Here is a 19,547-nt window from a genome sequence, read left to right as displayed (position 1 = left end):
TCATGATTATAACACTGACTAAAGTTGGCATCTCATGGGAGCTCTCCATTAACATTTACACTACAATCTACTATGTTGTCCTTTTTTTGCCTTTTGGATGAGTGTGGTATATAAGATACAGAATTTGGGTAGTAGAGATAATTTCGTGAACCAAGCGTACCTTTAGTCTAGGATTTTTTTAAAAATAGGTCCATTCTGCGTGGATAGAATCTAGTCTTTTTATAATAGGAGCACTGATTATCTTGTTTACTGATGAAACGGTTCTCTGATATATTTGCTATTTTACCATTTCCACTACGTGTAGAATACATCCAGGTTATTGGCCTAGGGGCGATGACATCTAGCAAAAAATATTTTACTTTGAAGAAGCTTGTTTTGTTTAAATGCAATATGTAGCCTTTTTCCGTCTGTAGAGTGTGTGGTTTGGATGGGTGAAGGAGATAAGTATGTGGGTCGCAAGGTGGGGGGTACAGTAGCTAGGGCCTTGCTATTGCTGCTGGGGGGCAGAGGATCGTTCAGCTCACATGACTGGGCTGTGACTGAGTTGGGTCTTGTGTGTGCATCTGGATCTGTGGTGATGAGTGAGAGGGGAGTGACTACTCAGTGCTCTCTTTGTGGCGAGACATTCCCTGGGTCATCCTCTCTTCCAGCTTTCTCTGATCCAGGAGGAAAGTCTCTGGGCCAGGATTTGGAGACCTTAGCTGGCTACCTCTTCTGGACCTCAGTCATCGGGACCTGGAATGAGAAGAGGATTCCATATATACAGTGTGGATGTCGGATGGAGATTGGAACCCATAGATCTGTAACTTTTGTATCTGGAAACTAGTTGTTGGAAATGAACTCAACTCTCTTTAGAATGGTTTCTGTCTGAACGGGATCTTTTTCTTGAAACTCATTTTTGACAGCGTGGAGGCAGGGTATCAACAGAGTGAGAATCGTGGGTGTTCACCAGCTCTGTGAGTGCTTGACAAACTTTTTCTCTTTACTCCTGTGGATATTGTTTTGGAATCAAACTCTGAGGGAGTGACCAGGGTTCCAGGTCCGAACCCTCATCCTACACCACTGGGTCACCTATCCTCAGCAGGGAACTGGTAGACAGAAAGAGGTGGATATAGTGCATTGGACCAACTTCACCGGTTGGAGAGGACATTTTTTCCTTCTTACCTGTCCTGTACCTGGATAGGACTTGAGAAACGGTACCGTATACCCTCTCTTGTTTGAAGAGTTGAACCATATCTGGACACCAGACCTTATCTGGACCTCTAACTGCTCTCACGCTCTCTTCTACCGCTCTACTTCCCTCTCTCTCTCTCTCTATCAGAGATGGGGGCTGCCTTCAAGAGGTTCTGTGCTCGGTTCTGTTGCTGCTGCTGCTTTAGCGATGATGAAAGTGAGGAGGAGAAGGAGCCTTTAATCAGGTATGCAATCTGTGACACCGCGATACACTGACATATAGACTTATCAACATGACGACCCATGACACCCCGACACACTGACATACACACTTATCACCATGACATACTGACATACACACTTATCACCATGACACCCCGACCCACTGACATACACACTTATCACCACGACACACTGACATACACACTTATCACCATGACACCCCGACCCACTGACATACACACTTATCACCATGACAAACTGACATACACACTTATCACCATGACAAACCATGACACCCCAACACACTGACATACACACTTATCACCATGACACCCCGACACACTGACATACAGACTTATCACCATGACAACCCAACATACGGACATGAACACTTATCACCATGACAAACCATGACACAGTATCATCCTGACAACCCATGAAACCCTGACATACACACTTATCACCATGACAAACCGACATACACACTTATCATGACAACCCATGACACAGTGACATACACATGACACACTGACATATAGACTTATCAACATGACAACCCATGACACACTGACATACATACTTATCACCCTGACAACCCATGACATCCTGACATACACACTTATCACCATGACAACCCATGACATCCAAACACACTTACACCACAGGAGGCTGCTGAGGGGTGGACGGCTCATAATAAAGGCTGGAACGGAGCGAATGGAATGGCATCAAACCATGTGTTTGATGTATTTGATACCATTGAACTTAGTCCATTCCAGCCGTAACCACGAGCCTGTCCTCCCCAATTAAGGTGCCACCAACCTCCTGTGACTTGCACACACTTATCACGGCACACAACATAATGCTTAATAAACAAACAATGTCACAATTCCTCATGTGATTTCTCACCCTCATGTCTCTCCACACCAATCCATAGCATTAAGAGTTACAGTTGAAGTCGGAAGTTTACATACACCTTAGCCAAATACATTTAAACTCAGCTCTTCACAATTCCTGACATTTAATTCTAGTAAAAATTCCCTGTCTAAGGTCAGTTAGGATCACCACTTTATTTTAAGAATGTGAAATGTCAGAATAATAGTAGAGAGAATGATTTATTTCAGATTTTTATTTATTTCATCACATTCCCAGTGGGTCAGAAGTTTACATACACTCTAAGTATTTGGTAGAGTTGCCTTTAAATGGTTTAACTTGGGTCAAACGTTTCAGGTAGTCTTCCACAAGCTTCCCACAATAATTTGGGTGAATTTTGGCCCATTCCTCCTGACAGAGCTGGTGTAACTGAGTCAGGTTTGTAGGCCTCCTTGCTCGCACACGCTTTTTTCAGTTCTGCCCACAAATTGTCGATAGGATTGAGGTCAGGGCTTTGTGACGGCCACTTCAATAATTAGACTTTGTTGTCCTTAAGCCATTTTGCCACAACTTTGGAAGTATGCTTGGGGTCATTGTCCATTTGGAAGACCCATTTGCGACTAAGCTTTAACTTCCTGACTGATGTCTTGAGATTTTGCTTCAATATATCCACTTAATTTTCCTCCCTCATGATGCCATCTATTTTGTGAAGTGCACCAGACCCTCCTGCAACAAAGCACCCCCACAACATGATGCTGCCACCCCAGTGCTTCACGGTTGGGATGGTGTTCTTCGGCTTGCAAGCCTCCCCCTTTTTCCTCCAAACATAACAATGGTCATTATGGCCAAACAGTTCTATTTTTGTTTCATCAGACCAGGGGACATTTCTCCAAAAAGTACCATCTTTGTCCCCATGTGCAGTTGCAAACTGTAGTCTGGACTTTTTATGGCGGTTTTGGAGCAGTGGCTTCTTCCTTGCTGAGCAGCCTTTCAGGTTATGTCGATATAGGACTCATTTTACTCGTTTTGTACCCGTTTCATCCAGCATTTTCACAGGGTCCGTTGCTGTTGTTCTGGGATTGATTTGCACTTTTCGCACCAAAGTACATTCATCTCTAGGAGACAGAACGCGTCTGCTTCTTGAGCGGGTATCACGGTTGCATGGTCCCATGGTGTTTATAGTTGCATACTATTGTTTGTACAGGTGAACGTGGTACCTTCAGGCGTGTAGAAATTGCTCCCAAGGATGAACCAGACTTGTGGAGGTCTACACCTCCATTTTTGTCAGAGATTTTGGCTGACCTCTTTTGATTTTCCCATGATGTCCTGCACTGAGTTTGAAGGTAGGCCTTGAAATACATCCACAGGTCCACCTCCAAAAAACTCAAATGATGTCAATTAGCCTATCAGAAGCTTCTAAAGCCATGACATCATTTTCTGGAATTTTCCAAGCTGTTTAAAAGGCACAGTCAATTTAGTGTATGTAAACTTCTGATTTATAAGTTAAATAATCTGTCTGTAAACAATTATTTGAAAAAAATACTTGTGTCATGCACACAGTAGATGTCCTAACCGACTTGCCAAAACTATAGTTTGTTAACAAGAAATTTGTGGAGTGGTTGAAAAACCAGTTTTAATGACTCCAACCTAAGTGTATGTAAACGTCTGACTTCAACTGTATGTCATGCTCTCCATCCACAGCCCTCAGATTTAGTCACACTAGTGTAATACACAGGTGTGGAACCAACCAACAATGATCCTCTCTATATCTATTGAATTGATAACAGCTTCACAGTCATCCCGATGTTCCCCTGATAGACCACGCGCGCCTGTGTTCGTTTGTGTGTGTGTGTGTGTGTGAGAGAGTGTCTATTTGTTATTTTGGTCTATTTGTTTCAGTCCTGACACTTTGGAGTACTTTGACCGCGAAGCGAAGAAGCGAAGGGAGCAGGAGCAGAACCTATGGAGTGAGCCAGGCGACCCGAGCCACTCCGAGAGAGACGATGACCGGATTCTGTACAACCTCATCCAGAACAGGAACCAGACACGCAGGGGCTCGCTGGTACCAGAAGGGGGGGGGGGGGGAAGGTTGAACAGGGGACACTTACTATATGACAACAGAGAGTTTGGGTTTCTAAGAGGGACCCACTGGGCACTGGGCACACAATGGTTGAATCAATGTTGTCTCCACGTAATTTCAATGGATTTTATGCGCTCTGATATAATGTAGGCCTACATTATCCAACTAGGTACCATGCCTGTCAAATCAAATCAAATGTATTTATATAGCCCTTCGTACATCAGCTGATATCTCAAAGTGCTGTACAGAAACTCAGCCTAAAACCCCAAACAGCAAGCAATGCAGGTGTAGAAGCACGGTGGCTAGGAAAACTCCCTAGAAAGGCCAAAACCTAGGAAGAAACCTAGAGAGGAACCAGGCTATGTGGGGTGGCCAGCCCTCTTCTGGCTGTGCCGGGTGGAGATTATAACAGAACATGGCCAAGATGTTCAAATGTTCATAAATGACCGGCATGGTCAAATAATAATAATCACAGGCAGAACAGTTGAAACTGGAGCAGCAGCACAGCCAGGTGGACTGGGGACAGCAAGGAGTCATCATGTCAGGTAGTCCTGAGGCATGGTCCTAGGGATCAGGTCCTCAGAGAGAGAGAGAAAGAAAGAGAGAATTAGAGAGAATTAGAGAGAGCATACTTAAATTCACACAGGACACCGAATAGGACAGGAGAAGTACTCCAGATATAACAAACTGACCCTAGCCCCCCGACACATAAACGACTGCAGCATAAATACTGGAGGCTGAGACAGGAGGGGTCAGGAGACACTGTGGCCCCATCAGAGGACACCCCCGGACAGGGCCAAACAGGAAGGATATAACCCCACCCACTTTGCCAAAGCACAGCCCCCACACCACTAGAAGGATATCTTCAACCACCAACTTACCATCCTGAGACAAGGCCGAGTATAGCCCACAAAGATCTCCGCCACAGCACAACCCAAGGGGGGGGTGCCAACCCAGACAGGAAGATCACATCAGTGACTCAACCCACTCAAGTGACACACCCCTCCTAGGGACGGTATGAAAGAGCCCTAGTAAGCCAGTGACTCAGCTCCTGTAATAGGGTTAGAGGCAGAGAATCCCAGTGGAAAGAGGGGAACCGGCCAGGCAGAGACAGCAAGGGCGGCTCGTTGCTCCAGAGCCTTTCCGTTCACCTTCACACTCCTGGGCCAGACTACACTCAATCATATGACCCACTGAAGAGATGAGTCTTCAGTAAAGACTTAAAGGTTGAGACTGAGTTTGCGTCTCACATGGGTAGGCAGACCATTCCATAAAAATGGAGCTCTATAGGAGAAAGCCCTGCCTCCAGCTGTTTGCTTAGAAATTCTAGGGACAATTAGGAGGCCTGCGTCTTGTGACCGTAGCGTACGTGTAGGTATGTACGGCAGGACCAAATCAGAGAGATAGGTAGGAGCAAGCCCATGTAATGCTTTGTAGTTTAGCAGTAAAACCTTGAAATCAGCCCTTGCCTTGACAGGAAGCCAGTGTAGGGAGGCTAGCACTGGAGTAATATGATCACATTTTTGGGTTCTAGTCAGGATTCTACCAGCCGTATTTAGCACTAACTGAAGTTTATTTAGTGCTTTATCCGGGTAGCCTGAAAGGATAGCATTGCGGTAGTCTAACCTAGAAGTGACAAAAGCATGGATTAATTTTTCTGCATCATTTTTGGACAGAAAGTTTCTGATTTTTGCAATGTTACGTAGATGGAAAAAAGCTGTCCTTGAAACAGTATTGATATGTTCTTCAAAAGAGAGATCAGGGTCCAGAGTAACGCCGAGGTCCTTCACAGTTTTATTTGAGACGATTGTACAACCATTAAGATTAATTGTCAGATTCAACAGAAGATCTCTTTGTTTCTTGGGACCTAGAAAAAGCATCTCTGTTTTGTCCGAGTTTAAAAGTAGAAAGTTTACAGCCATCCACTTCCTTATGTCTGAAACACATGCTTCTAGCGAGGGCAATTTTCCAACAACAACGTTGTTGTCTTCTGTTTGTTGGGGGAATGTGCTGCTATCTCACAGTAGGATTACTCTAGTTGATTGACTTGTGTTTGTGGTGATAGTTGTGTACTAGGTTAATATTGTCTGTATGTAACCCTGCACCCTTTCTCTCTGTAGGCGCACCGGCGTCTGAGTGTGGACATTGAGGGTATGAGAGATCTGCGTCGGGAGGTCAGAGACAAGTGGAAGATGATCCTGGAGAATTTAGGTGAGAGAACAAATGGAAGGATAAAATGAGGGTGATAGAAAACAAATGGAAGGGTAAAATGAGGGTGATAGAAAACAAATGGAAGGGTAACATGAGGGTGATAGAAAACAAATGGAAGGGTAACATGAGGGTGATAGAAAACAAATGGAAGGGTAAAATGAGGGTGATAGAGAACAAATGAAAGGGGAAAAGGAGAGGAAGACAAAATTGATAGAATCTAATCTCAGCAACCATGAACTCTCATTGGCTCAGGATTCATGGCGGAGGCGGAGTCTCTGCTGACGGTGTCTGCCAGTGCGTCGTATGACCGTATGAAGAACGCCTCGGCGTCACGCACACTACTGCACACGCTCCACTCTGAGACATCCATCTTTAACACCCGGGAGGCCCCACCTGAGAGATACCTCTTCATCCTGGTGAGAACAGAAACTAACAGAGGGACATTTTGTATTATGGTTATGTCTTTCACTTCCTTCTCCAAATCACTTCCTGTTTGATGATGATGATGACTCTTATACCTCCCCTCTTCCTCTGTTTATTCTTTCTTCCTTCCCTCTTTGGGTCTTTTCTCTTCTTCCTTCACTCTTTGTTTTTCACCCTCTCCATCTTCCTCTCGCTTTCCCTCCTCTCTCCATCTTCCTCTGTCTTCCCCTCCTCTCTCCTTTTCATATAGGATCGTCTCATATACCTGGATGCTGCTGAGGACTTCTTGGCGAAGGCTAGACGCTTCTACCCCAAGCGTGATACTGATGATGAAGATGAGGACAACCCATTAGCAGTCAACCTGCCGTTGCTACTGGCCAGAGTGAACCGCACCATGAACAGAGAAGGGAGCGATGATGAGGACAAGAGGCTGGATGAGGAAGATGGGAGCGGAAGAGAGGACAACTTCTAGACGGAACAGGAGCTGCAATGACCTCAGACAGTAGACAGGGGGCAATAGTTAGTTGTTTATGTTGCAGAGTTGGGAGTATACAAGGACTAGGATGTCTGATTCGGAATATACTCTATTGGAAATGCTCTCCCAATTTGTACTAACACTAGGGGCTCTATTCAATCTGTGTTGCTGAAGTGTTACAGATTGTGCGATAGAAATGTTAAGGTAATTTCCGACTGAACAGACATATGCCGTGTTTACCGTGTATGCAGTCTCTGCTAACACGGGAACATTGCCTTCACATTTCAATCACGCTGTAACGCTGAACTTCCGGCATACAAACTGAATAGAGCCCGAGGTTTGAACAAAAATATACAGCTTTCCTTTCACCTCATCAGAACCGTGATCCAATATGATTCTGTTTTTCTGTTTAGGCAGACTTAGCTGGGTCTCAGGTATATTAGGGAGAGTTTTGGAGGTTATCATCCTGCCATTTTTTAAAATCCATCCAGACAGTGTTAGTTACCCAACTCCCTGGGTCTGTTCATTATTGGTCTCCGCCAGGGAACACAGTGGACACAGTTAAACACAGCACTGAAACCCGTAGGGCACAGCTGTCCTGTTCCACATCAGCACTTTGTCTCATGATTATCAGCACTTGTTTTATCGAGTCACAAGACAGTCTTTTAAAACCAGTAGTTAAGATTACCTTGGAATAAATGTGTGTTAAACCAATTAAATAATTTGGAGTTGTCCATTTATTTAACGGACCATGCTTATCAAGAGGTACTAGTGTATTTTTTATTCATGAAGTTTACGGAGATGAGTTTAGTAACAAAATGACAACTTTGAATGAGTGTGTGTGTCTGTGTGAACAGTGGAGGTTGCAGTATGTGGGTATCTAATGGTCACTTTAAGTACATGTCAAGATTGTGAGAGTGTTTGGGATGTTTTAGTGAGTTGAAGGGGATGCAGCATGTGTCTTATGTTCTATTGTAAAGTTGATATGGAAAATAAAGTGGCAACCTGATACTGCAGACCAAGTTATGTGTGTGTGTGTGTGTGTTTGGCAGGGTTAATGTGTCCACGGGGAGCTTTAAACTCCCTGTCACATGTCGGCATGGTGTGGTCACAGCTCCAACACTGTGGCTCACCCCTGCCTGCTGTGAGCCACGCCCCACAGAGATAGCCTCTGACCTGGCCCAATCTGGCCTGTCCTGGGCGTGCTCGTCCCTTTGGGTCCACAGGGGGTGTGTGGATGAGGATGTTGATGGTTTGATGGTCAGCTGTCTATAATGTTACGTGAGAAGGACACTGGTGAGGGTACATCTCACAACAGGGCAGCAGAATGTTTTTTAGAAAATAGACAGTGGCATCATTCCCATAGGGGAAACAGAGGAACACTCCCTCAGATTTGTCCTGTTTTAAAAAATTTCAGATGTTAAATGAATTACTCAACTTCATTTTTAAGCCCACATTTTAAAAGTATTTATTTGAACAGTGAGAGACAGAATAACAACAATAAAATCCAGAAAAACGCATGTAAAAAATGTTATACATTTATTTGCATTTTAATGAGGGAAATAAGTATTTGACCCCCTCTCAACCAGAAAGATATCTGGCTCCCAGGTGTCTTTTATACAGGTAACGAGCTGAGATTAGGAGCACGCTCTTAAAGGGAGTGCTCCTAATCTCAGTTTGTTACCTGTATAAAAGCACCTGTCCACAGAAGAAATCAATCAATCAGATTCCAAACTCTCCACCATGGCCAAGACCAAAGAGCTCTCCAAAGATGTCAGGGACAAGATTGTAGACCTACACAAGGCTGGAATGGGCTACAAGACCATCGCCAAGCAGCTTGGTGAGAAGGTGACAACAGTTGGTGCGATTATACGCAAATGGAAGAAACACAAAATAACTGTCACACTCCCTCGGCCTGGGGCTCCATGCAAGATCTCACCTCGTGGAGTTGCAATGATCATGAGAACGGTGAGGAATCAGCTCAGAACTACACAGGAGGATCTTGTCAATGATCTCAAGGCAGCTGGGACAACAATTGGTAACACACTACGCCGTGAAGGACTGAAATCCTGCAGCGCCCGCAAGGTCCCCCTGCTCAAGAAAGAACATATACATTCCCGTCTGAAGTTTGCCAATGAACATCTGAATGATTCAGAGGACAACTGGGTGAAAGTGTTGTGGTCAGATGAGACCAAAATGGAGCTCTTTGGCATCAACTGAACTCGCTGTGTTTGGAGGAGGAGGAATTCTCTCTATGACCCCAAGAACACCATCCCCACCGTCAAACATGGAGGTGGAAACATTATGCTTTGGGGGTGTTTTTCTGCTAAGGGGACAGGACAACTTCACCGCATCAAAGGGACGATGGACGGGGCCATGTACCGTCAAATCTTGGGTGAGAACCTCCTTCCCTCAGCCAGGGCATTGAAAATGGGTCGTGGATGGGTATTCCAGCATGACAATGACCCAAAACACACGGCCAAGGCAACAAAGGAGTGGCTCAAGAAGAAGCACATTAAGGTCCTGGAGTGGCCTAGCCAGTCTCCAGACCTTTAATCTCATAGAAAATCTGTGGAGGGAGCTGAAGGTTCGAGTTGCCAAACGTCAGCCCCGAAATCTTAATGACTTGGAGAAGATCTGCAAAGAGGAGTGGGACAAAATCCCTCCTGAGATGTGTGCAAACCTGGTGGCCAACTACAAGAAATGTAGGGTTTTGCCACCAAGTACTAAGTCATAGTTTGCAGAGGGGTCAAATACTTATTTCCCTCATTAAAATGCAAATCCATTTTTGACATGCGTTTTTCTGGATTTTTGCTGTTGTTATTCTGTCTCTCACTGTTCAAATAAACCTACCATTATAGACTGATCCTTTCTTTGTCAGTGGGCAAACGTACAAAATCAGCATATTGTGGAGGGGACACACTGACTGGACCAGGCAAAGAGTACCCCCCTCTATTCCCCCAAGTAAGTGGTTCCTTCCAAGTTGCACAGAGCAAAGAGATGCCTAGACAAGATGCTAGATATTCTAGAGTCTAATAGTTGCAGTATTGTCAGTGGAGGAGAGAGAGCGTAGAGTGACACTGGATTTTAGCTGCCAGTAATGGGCAGGAGGTATGTTTGCAAATGAATTTAATAAAGCTATGTAGCCTATTGATTCTTTTTTGATGAATAAATAAAACCAAAACGTTTTGTTGTTTCTCTGTAATACTTCATTTGATTTACTCTTTCGATGTTGATCATTTTCCTGCACAGCAGGAAAGGCTTCTAAAGTTCGTAATTTCCACTTTGAAATTTCAGACTTGACTTGCCCTAATGAAAAACGATTCAACCCCTAATCCACATAATAATTTACATTTCATGTTGCTCAGGAATATATTCCTGCTGTAGCAAACTGGTTCAAATTAAGATCCTACCTCCGTAGCCACTTATCAATTTGATGAAGTTGGAAATTCATAGACAGAGCTATACATAGACAGAGCTATAGATAGACAGAGCTATACATGCAAAGATTGACAGACATTTAGATTGTTCTTTAAAAAATCTAATGACAATACATAGATACACAATTGACTAAAATGTATTTAATTCTTGGCTTATGACACTATATACCAGTGTGCCAGTTGTACTTAACTCCTAAGGCATAAAAGTTCTTAAAGAATCAATGTCCATCGTTCATTTAAATGACAATTGAACCGGTAAAGCGGTATAGATATATTTAAAAGCTGTTCCCTCCCTCCCTCCCTCCCTCCAGCAGCTGAGGCTGACTGTATAGTTATGTAACAGAGAGATATCACCTTGGCACTCTGTAGGCGGCTGCCAGGGGAAGGAATGATCATCCTGGCAGGATCACCTTATCACGTCTCTCCCTTCGGAAACTTCTACACCGAAGGCCTCATTAGAATAGTGATGCGACGATAAATCCGTGAACAGAGGAACTTTGAGTACCCATGCGGGTGCCTATCACACTTACTGTCAGGCAGCTGCGTCCCCGCCAGACATGTGACTTGTGTTGTTGTTGTGTGCTTAAAGGCCCAATGCAGCCATTTTTATTTCAATATCTAAGCATTTCTGGGATACAATTAAGTAACTTGCTGTGATTGTTTTCAATTCAAATGGTAAAACAATAAACAAAAGAAGCTTCTTAGCAAAGAGCAATTTCTCAAGCAAGACTGTATGGGAGTGAGGAAAGGAAATCTGAAAACTAGCTGTTATTGGCATACAGGTTTGGAACTTTCTTTTTGGTCTATCAACTAATTTAGCGTCTGGTGATGTCAGGCGCTCACAGGCCAGGGGTCAATGTTACTGTCGTAGGGTTTTGTTTCTCTCGCTTTGGTGGAATTTTCACAAGTATGTTGTACATTTTCACAATTCTTAGTACAAAACTCAATTTTCAATTGACTAAGTACAACACATAAAATCACACGGTCACTTTTTCACCGAACTGAATTGTTTCCCATTGCAATACATGTTCGTATATAGTAATTGCCCTTCACAATGCAATGCTCACACTACTTTTGATATGATTCTTTACATTTTACATGTCAATTGGTCTGTCTACAGATTTTGAGAGCTACATCATGAAAACGTATGGCTGTAAAGTAGAAACATAAAAAGTGTGATATATTTAAGCATTAAGGTCAGAGGGGGTGTGATATATGGCCAATAGTCCACAGCTAAGGGCTGTTCTTATGCACGACGCAACGCCATGCTCTTATGAACTGAGCCACATACAGGACCACTACAATACATAAGTTCAATACAATACTGTAAAATACAATACACAATTGCAATACAGGTGGAAGATGTATGATTGCCATCCCCACGAGCGTACCACACTCCTTCAGGGCATGGATGAGGCATACAATTATTTCAATCTAGACCTTATGTCAGCCTTGGATTCACCATGCCAAAATGGTTTCCCTCAGGTTCATAAAGAATGAGGATATTTACTGCGATTTTGATGAAAACCTATGCCCAAATGTTCCAGGCAGGCTTGATGCCAACTACTGCCTGCTAAACATGATGTTTATTTCATTTCTTTCATTTGATTACATTGTGAAATATGTCTTCAATGATCACACCTTTGATCACACATGGGATAGAAATTAAGAAAATGTGATGTTCAGTCAATTTCTATGGGTAGTACAACTGTATTGCCTCATGTGAAAACAATATACTGTAATGTACACTGCTGTGACATACTACATTCAAAGGGCAATTTTGAAACATGTATCATACATTTTTTTTCTATTGGATTCACTGGTAGTTAAAATAACTATACTGAGAAGATATCCACTGTCTTAGCCAACGACCCACTGGCACACTGTCTTAGTCAACGACCCACTGGCACACTGTCTTAGTCAACGACCCACTGGCACACTGTCTTAGCCAACGACCCACTGGCACACTGTCTTAGTCAACGACCCACTGGCACACTGTCTTAGTCAACGGCACACTGTCTTAGTCAACACTGGCACACTGTCTTAGTCAACGACCCACTGGCACACTGTCTTAGTCAACGACCCACTGGCACACTGTCTTAGTCAACGACCCACTGGCACACTGTCTTAGCCAACGACCCACTGGCACACTGTCTTAGCCAACGACCCACTGGCACACTGTCTTAGCCAACCCACTGGCACCCACTGGCCCACTGGCACACTGTCTTAGCCAACGACCCACTGGCACACTGTCTTAGTCAACGACCCACTGGCACACTGTCTTAGCCAACGACCCACTGGCACACTGTCTTAGTCAACGACCCACTGGCACACTGTCTTAGCCAACAACCCACTGGCACACTGTCTTAGCCAACGACCCACTGGCACACTGTCTTAGTCAACGACCCACTGGCACACTGTCTTAGTCAACAACCCACTGGCACACTGTCTTAGCCAACAACCCACTGGCACACTGTCTTAGTCAACGACCCACTGGCACACTGTCTTAGCCAACGACCCACTGGCACACTGTCTCAGCCAACGACCCACTGGCACACTGTCTTAGTCAACGACCCACTGGCACACTGTCTTAGTCAACGACCCACTGGCACACTGTTTTAGCCAACGACCCACTGGCACACTGTCTTAGTCAACAACCCACTGGCACACTTTCTTAGTCAACAACCCACTGGTACACTCCCTCACACTAACTATATTGTTGAACTGGCTGAGATTGTTCTGACTAAGAACCTTTTCATGTTTGAAAATGACATGTTCATTCAACAGAAGGGAAGAGCTATGGGTAGTAAAAATGACACCAAATTATGCCAATCTGTATGTGGGGCTGTATGACGAATGTAATTTTTTCAGCCCTAACAATTCAATCTTGCACCACATCAGGCTCTGGAAATGCTTCATTGATGACGTATTCCTTACATTCCTGGATCGATTACGCTCTTTCATCAATACAAGCAGTGAACATTTGAAATTCGCCCTCACCTTTGATGCACATGAAACAAGTTTTCTTAACATTCTGATTAACCTCTACAGGATCGGTGGGTCCCCCCACAGGATGGTTGAGCTAACGTAGGCTAATGCGATTAGCATTAGGTTGTAAGTAACAAGAACATTTCCCAGGACATAGACATATCTGATATTGTCAAAAAGCTTAAATTCTTATAAATCTAACTGCACTGTCAAATATACAGTAGCTATTACAGTGAAATAATACCATGCTATTGTTTGAGGAGAGTGCACAGTTATGAACTTGAAAAGTTATTAATGAACCAATTAGGCACATTTGGGCAGTCTTGATACAACATTTTGAACAGTATTGCAATGGTTCATTGGATCAGTCTAAAACTTTGCACATACACTGCTGTCATCTAGAGCCCAAAATCTAAATTGTGCCTGGGCTGGAATAATACATTATGGCCATTCTCTTGCATTTCAAAGACGATGGTGTTATCTTTTACCAGATCTAATGTATTATATTCTCCTACATTAATTTCACATTTCCAAAAACTTCAAATGCATATCCTAGCTTCAGGTCCTGAGCTACAGGCAGTTCGATTTGGGTATGTCATTTTAGGCGAAAATTGGGGGAAAAAGGGTGGATCCTTTTAGTTAAGAGGGGGGTGGCTTTAGCACGGACCTATACAGGAAGATGACGGAGAGGAATTCCCTGTTACGCGGAGACAGCTTTCACCCTACATGCCTAAAAAAGAGCCCCCATACCCCTTCAGCCAATACAGTTGCATACGCAGGATTTGAAGTACACAGGGTGACTATGACAAACAAGCCGACTGTCTGGATGAGCGTATCAGACAACGGGGTTACCCAGAGGATTGGCTGCATGACGCAAAGATCGTTATAAAAATATGACCCAAGATGACAGCCTCATGCCCAAACCACCCTGTTCAATGCCTCCTTCAGTGCTCCTCACTTGGTAAACAGTTCGACTACATGATTGATCCACAACGGGAAAAGACGTTTAAAGAACCCCCGCGGGCAGTCTTCAGACGCGCCCCCAACATCAGTCAAATGGTGGTGAGGTCGGATCTTCCACCAGTGCCACGTAGTACATTCTTAGACAACGTGCCGGACGGTAATTATAGATGTGGCCGATGTACCCAGTGTAACTTTACGAACAACTGCACAATGTTCAATCACCATATAACGGGCAAGGCCATTAAGAATAAGGGCGTCATTAGGGTACTTGACCCCCTAAGAACAATGTCTAATTGCTGACACAAGAAAGCAACGTTTGGGAGAAAACAAATTCAGCCTACACACAGTACCCCACAATGTCTAATTTCTAAGTTTATTACAAATAAAAAAACAAAATACCTTAACATAAATATTCAGACCCTTTGCTATGAGACACAAAATTAAGCTCAGTTGCATCCTGTTTGTCACGCCCTGACCATAGAGAGCCTTTTAATGTCTCTATTTGGTTTGGTCAGGGTGTGATTTGGGGTGGGCATTCTATGTTTTGTTTTCTATGATTTTGTGTTTCTATGTTTTGGCTGGGTATGGTTCTCAATCAGGGACAGCTGTCTATCATTGTCTCTGATTGGGAACCATACTTTGGTAGCCCTTTTTTCCTCCTTTCGTTGTGGGTAGTTATCTTTGTAAGGGGCACTATAGCCCTCTTAAGCTTCTCGTCATTTTGTATTGTTTATTGTTTTTGTTGGCGACATTATCCAAATAAAATAATGTAATGTACACTCACCACGCTCACCACACTCACCACACTGCGCTTTGGTCTTCCTTCAACGACGGCCGTGACACTGTTTCCATTGACATCCTTGAGATGTTTCTAACACTTGATTGGAGTTCATCTGTGGTAAATTTTATTGATTGGTCATGATTTGGAAAGGCACACACTGGTCTACATAACATTCCACAGTGTATGTCAAAGCAAAAAACAAGCCATGAGGTCGAAGGAATTGTACGTAGAGCTCCGAGACAGGATTGTGTCGAGGCACAGATCTGGGGAAAAACATTTCTGTAGCATTGAAGGTCCCCAAGAACACAATGGCCTCCATCATTCTTAAATGGAACAAGTTTGGAACCACCAAGACTCTTCCTAGAGCTGGCCGCCCGGCCAAACTGAGCAATCCGGGGAGAAGGAAGTTGACCAAGGGAGGTGGTAAGGGAGGCTACCAAGAACCCGATGGTCACTCTAACAGAGCTCCAGAGTTCCTCTGTGGAGATGGGAGAACCTTCCAGAAGGACAATCATCTCTGCAGCAATCCACCAATCAAGCCTTTATCGTAGAGTGGCCAGACCGAAGCCATTCCTCGGTAAAAAGGCACATGACAGCCCACTTGGAGTTTGCCAAAATGACCTAAAGCACTCTCAGACCATGAGAAACAAGATTCTCTGGTCTGATGAAACGAAGATTGAGCTCTTTGGCCTGAATGCCAAGTGTCACGAAGAAACCTGGCACCATCCCTACGGTGATGCATGGTGGTGGCAGCATCATGCTGTGGGGATGTCTCTCAGTGGCAGGGAGACAAGTCAGGATCGAGGGAAAGATGAACGGAGCAAAGTACAGAGAGATCCTTGATAAAAACCTAATCCAAAGTGCTCAGGCCCTCATACTAGGGTGAAGAATCACCTTCCAACAGGACAACGACCCTAAGCACACAGCCAAGACCAAGCAGGAGTGGCTTCGGGACAAGTCTCTGAATGTCTTTGAGTGGCCCAGTCAGAGCCCGGACTTGAACCCAAATAAACATCTTTGTTGATACCTGAAAATAGATGTGAAGCAACACTCCCAATCCAACCTGACAGAGCTTGAAAGGATCTGCAGAGAAGAATGGGAGAAACTAGGTGCGCCAAGCACGAAGTGTCATATCCAAGAAGACTCGAGGCTGTAATCCCTGCCAAAGGTGCTTCAACAAAGTACTAAGTAACGGGTCTGAATACTTATGTAAATGTGATAAACATTTGCTCAAATATCTAAAAACCTGTTTTCTTTGTTCATTATGGGGTATTTAAGTATTTAAGCATCAGCTGTCAGAGCAGCTTACCAATCACTGTACCTGTACACAGCCCATCTGTAAATAGCATTTGCACACACTGTACATATACTTTTTTTTCTATTGTGTTAAGTGGCTGTACGTTTGTTTATCCCATGTGTAACTCTGTGTTGTTGTTTTTGTCACACTGCTTGGCTTTATCTTGGCCAAGTTGCAGTTGTAAATGAGAACTTGTTCTCAACTGGCCTACCTGGTTAAATAAAGGTTAAATAAATAAATAAATAAAAGTATTGTGTGTAGATTGTTGAGGGGAAAAAGCAGTTAGTCAATTTTAGAATAAGCCTGTAACATAACAAAATGTGGAAAAAGTCAAGGGGTCTGAATACTTTCCGAATTCAATGTAGGTCACAAAAAAAACGATCTCAATTCAAATTGGAGCACAACTCATGATCCACATCCTGCATTGCTCACACCTAATCCAGTCCCCACCTGTGACTGAAAACAGGGAGAGAGATGCCCATTGGAAAACTCTCTCTTAAAAACATAAGTAGCTATCTAGCTATATGACATAAAATGCGGTGTAAAATAGCTAAAAGGCTATATTGTAACATTAACTGTAAAGCTATCCGTCACTAGTGGAAACATTTACAACTGCAATTAAGTTACTTAATCTATTCAATGTATTTTACCTCAGGCCATCTGGTAATAAGGTTGCAAGCTAGCACTCCAAGCAGCTTATGCTACTAGCATATTTAAAAAAAAATATATATATATATATTTCACCTTTATTTAACCAGGTAGGCTAGTTGAGAACAAGTTCTCATTTGCAACTGCGACCTGGCCAAGATAAAGCATAGCAGTGTGAACAGACAACACAGAGTTACACATGGAGTAAACAATTAACAAGTCAATAACACAGTAGAGAAGAAAAAAAAGGAGGGGGGGGGAGTCTATATACAATGTGTGCAAAAGGCATGAGGTAGGCGAATAATTACAATTTTGCAGATTAACACTGGAGTGATAAATGATCAGATGGTCATGTACAGGTAGAGATATTGGTGTGCAAAAGAGCAGAAGAGTAAATAAATAAAAACAGTGTGGGTAGGTGAAAATGGGTGGGCTATTTACCAATAGACTATGTACAGCTGCAGCGATCGGTTAGCTGCTCAGATAGCTGATGTTTGAAGTTGGTGAGGGAGATAAAAGTCTCCAACTTCAGCGATTTTTGCAATTCGTTCCAGTCACAGGCAGCAGAGTACTGGAACGAAAGGCGGCCGAATGAGGTGTTGGCTTTAGGGATGATCAGTGAGATACACCTGCTGGAGCGCGTGCTACGGATGGGTGTTGCCATCGTGACCAGTGAACTGAGATAAGGCGGAGCTTTACCTAGCATGGACTTATAGATGACCTGGAGCCAGTGACCTAGATGACCTGGAGCCAGGTCTGGCGACGAATATGTAGCGAGGGCCAGCCGACTAGAGCATACAAGTCGCAGTGGTGGGTGGTATAAGGTGCTTTAGTGACAAAACGGATGGCACTGTGATAGACTGCATCCAGTTTGCTGAGTAGAGTGTTGGAAGCCATTTTGTAGATGACATCGCCGAAGTCGAGGATCGGTAGGATAGTCCGTTTTACTAGGGTAAGCTTGGCGGCGTGAGTGAAGGAGGCTTTGTTGCGGAATAGAAAGCCGACTCTTGATTTGATTTTCGATTGGAGATGTTTGACATGAGTCTGGAAGGAGAGTTTGCAGTCTAGCCAGACACCTAGGTACTTATAGATGTCCACATATTCAAGGTCGGAACCATCCAGGGTGGTGATGCTAGTCGGGCATGCGGGTGCAGGCAGCGATCGGTTGAAAAGCATGCATTTGGTTTTACTAGCGTTTAAGAGCAGTTGGAGGCCACGGAAGGAGTGTTGTATGGCATTGAAGCTCGTTTGGAGGTTAGATAGCACAGTGTCCAATATACTGCTAGTGAAGTTGCTAGCTAGCAAATTACCATAAACTAGTGCTAACTGTGCCAGTCATTGTCTAAATGACAGGTAGAAACACATTCATAACCATAAAGGGGTAACTAGCCCCCAGGGGCCAGTTACCCCCAAGTAGGGGTGGCGAGTTGCCCCCAACACACTCATCCAACATATTACTAATTATGTATCTTAAGGCTTTCCTACTTTTATATTTAAAAATCAATTATTGATCTAACTTCATCTACAACTTTTTCAAAATTTCAACTTAAAAAATAATCTACTTACCACGGTAAATGTTAGCATAAGCTGCTAGGAGTGCTAGTTAGCAACCTTATTACCAGATCGTCTGAGGTAAAATACATTAAAAAGCTAACGTAAAAATGAATTATTAGAGATACACAAATAGTTTTTGCACCCACTGTGCATCATGTGCTTAGTGGTCATGTGAGGTGAAATTTGTATATTTTGGGATGTGAGCGTTCGGTTTGTTTGTTTGTCCTGACGAAGATCCGTTTCGGATCGAAACGTTGTCAAGAAAAGCGGTGAATTGGGAGCTTTAACAGTGTGCGGGCCTTCTTGTTCTTTACTTGCATTACAAATGTTACCAGTTTGGTGTTTTGTAATAACAGTTTTTCAAATTCACCATATATTAGTGAATATAGCACCATAGTGATAAAAAAAAAAGCTGTAACACT

General features: G+C 43.6%; 1 protein-coding gene across 1 annotated transcript; it reads left to right on the top strand.

Moving 5' to 3' along the window:
• The first annotated feature begins 468 nt into the window (after positions 1 to 468).
• Positions 469 to 8,485, top strand: LOC115104112 (melanoregulin-like). Its single transcript, XM_029625334.2, has 6 exons — positions 469 to 1,196; positions 1,322 to 1,418; positions 4,165 to 4,327; positions 6,466 to 6,556; positions 6,809 to 6,972; positions 7,230 to 8,485. Exons 2-6 carry the CDS (start codon positions 1,324 to 1,326, stop codon positions 7,449 to 7,451), a joined length of 735 nt encoding a protein of 244 aa, XP_029481194.1. The 5' UTR covers positions 469 to 1,196; positions 1,322 to 1,323; the 3' UTR covers positions 7,452 to 8,485.
• Positions 8,486 to 19,547: the final 11,062 nt, after the last annotated feature.

The sequence above is a fragment of the Oncorhynchus nerka genome, linkage group LG21, assembly GCF_034236695.1.
Source record: "Oncorhynchus nerka isolate Pitt River linkage group LG21, Oner_Uvic_2.0, whole genome shotgun sequence".
Taxonomy (NCBI): domain Eukaryota; kingdom Metazoa; phylum Chordata; class Actinopteri; order Salmoniformes; family Salmonidae; genus Oncorhynchus; species Oncorhynchus nerka.
The sequence above is the reverse complement of the archived record's forward strand: the minus strand, read 5'-3'. Positions and strand labels throughout refer to the sequence as shown.

Coding starts and splice junctions, on each gene's coding strand:
- LOC115104112 (XM_029625334.2), top strand. CDS start 1,324: ATGGGGGCTGCCTTCAAGAGGTTCTGTGCTCGGTTCTGTTGCTGCTGC. Junction 4,328..6,465: donor AGACACGCAGGGGCTCGCTG/GTACCAGAAGGG, acceptor TTCTCTCTGTAG/GCGCACCGGCGTCTGAGTGT. Junction 6,557..6,808: donor GATGATCCTGGAGAATTTAG/GTGAGAGAACAA, acceptor TCATTGGCTCAG/GATTCATGGCGGAGGCGGAG.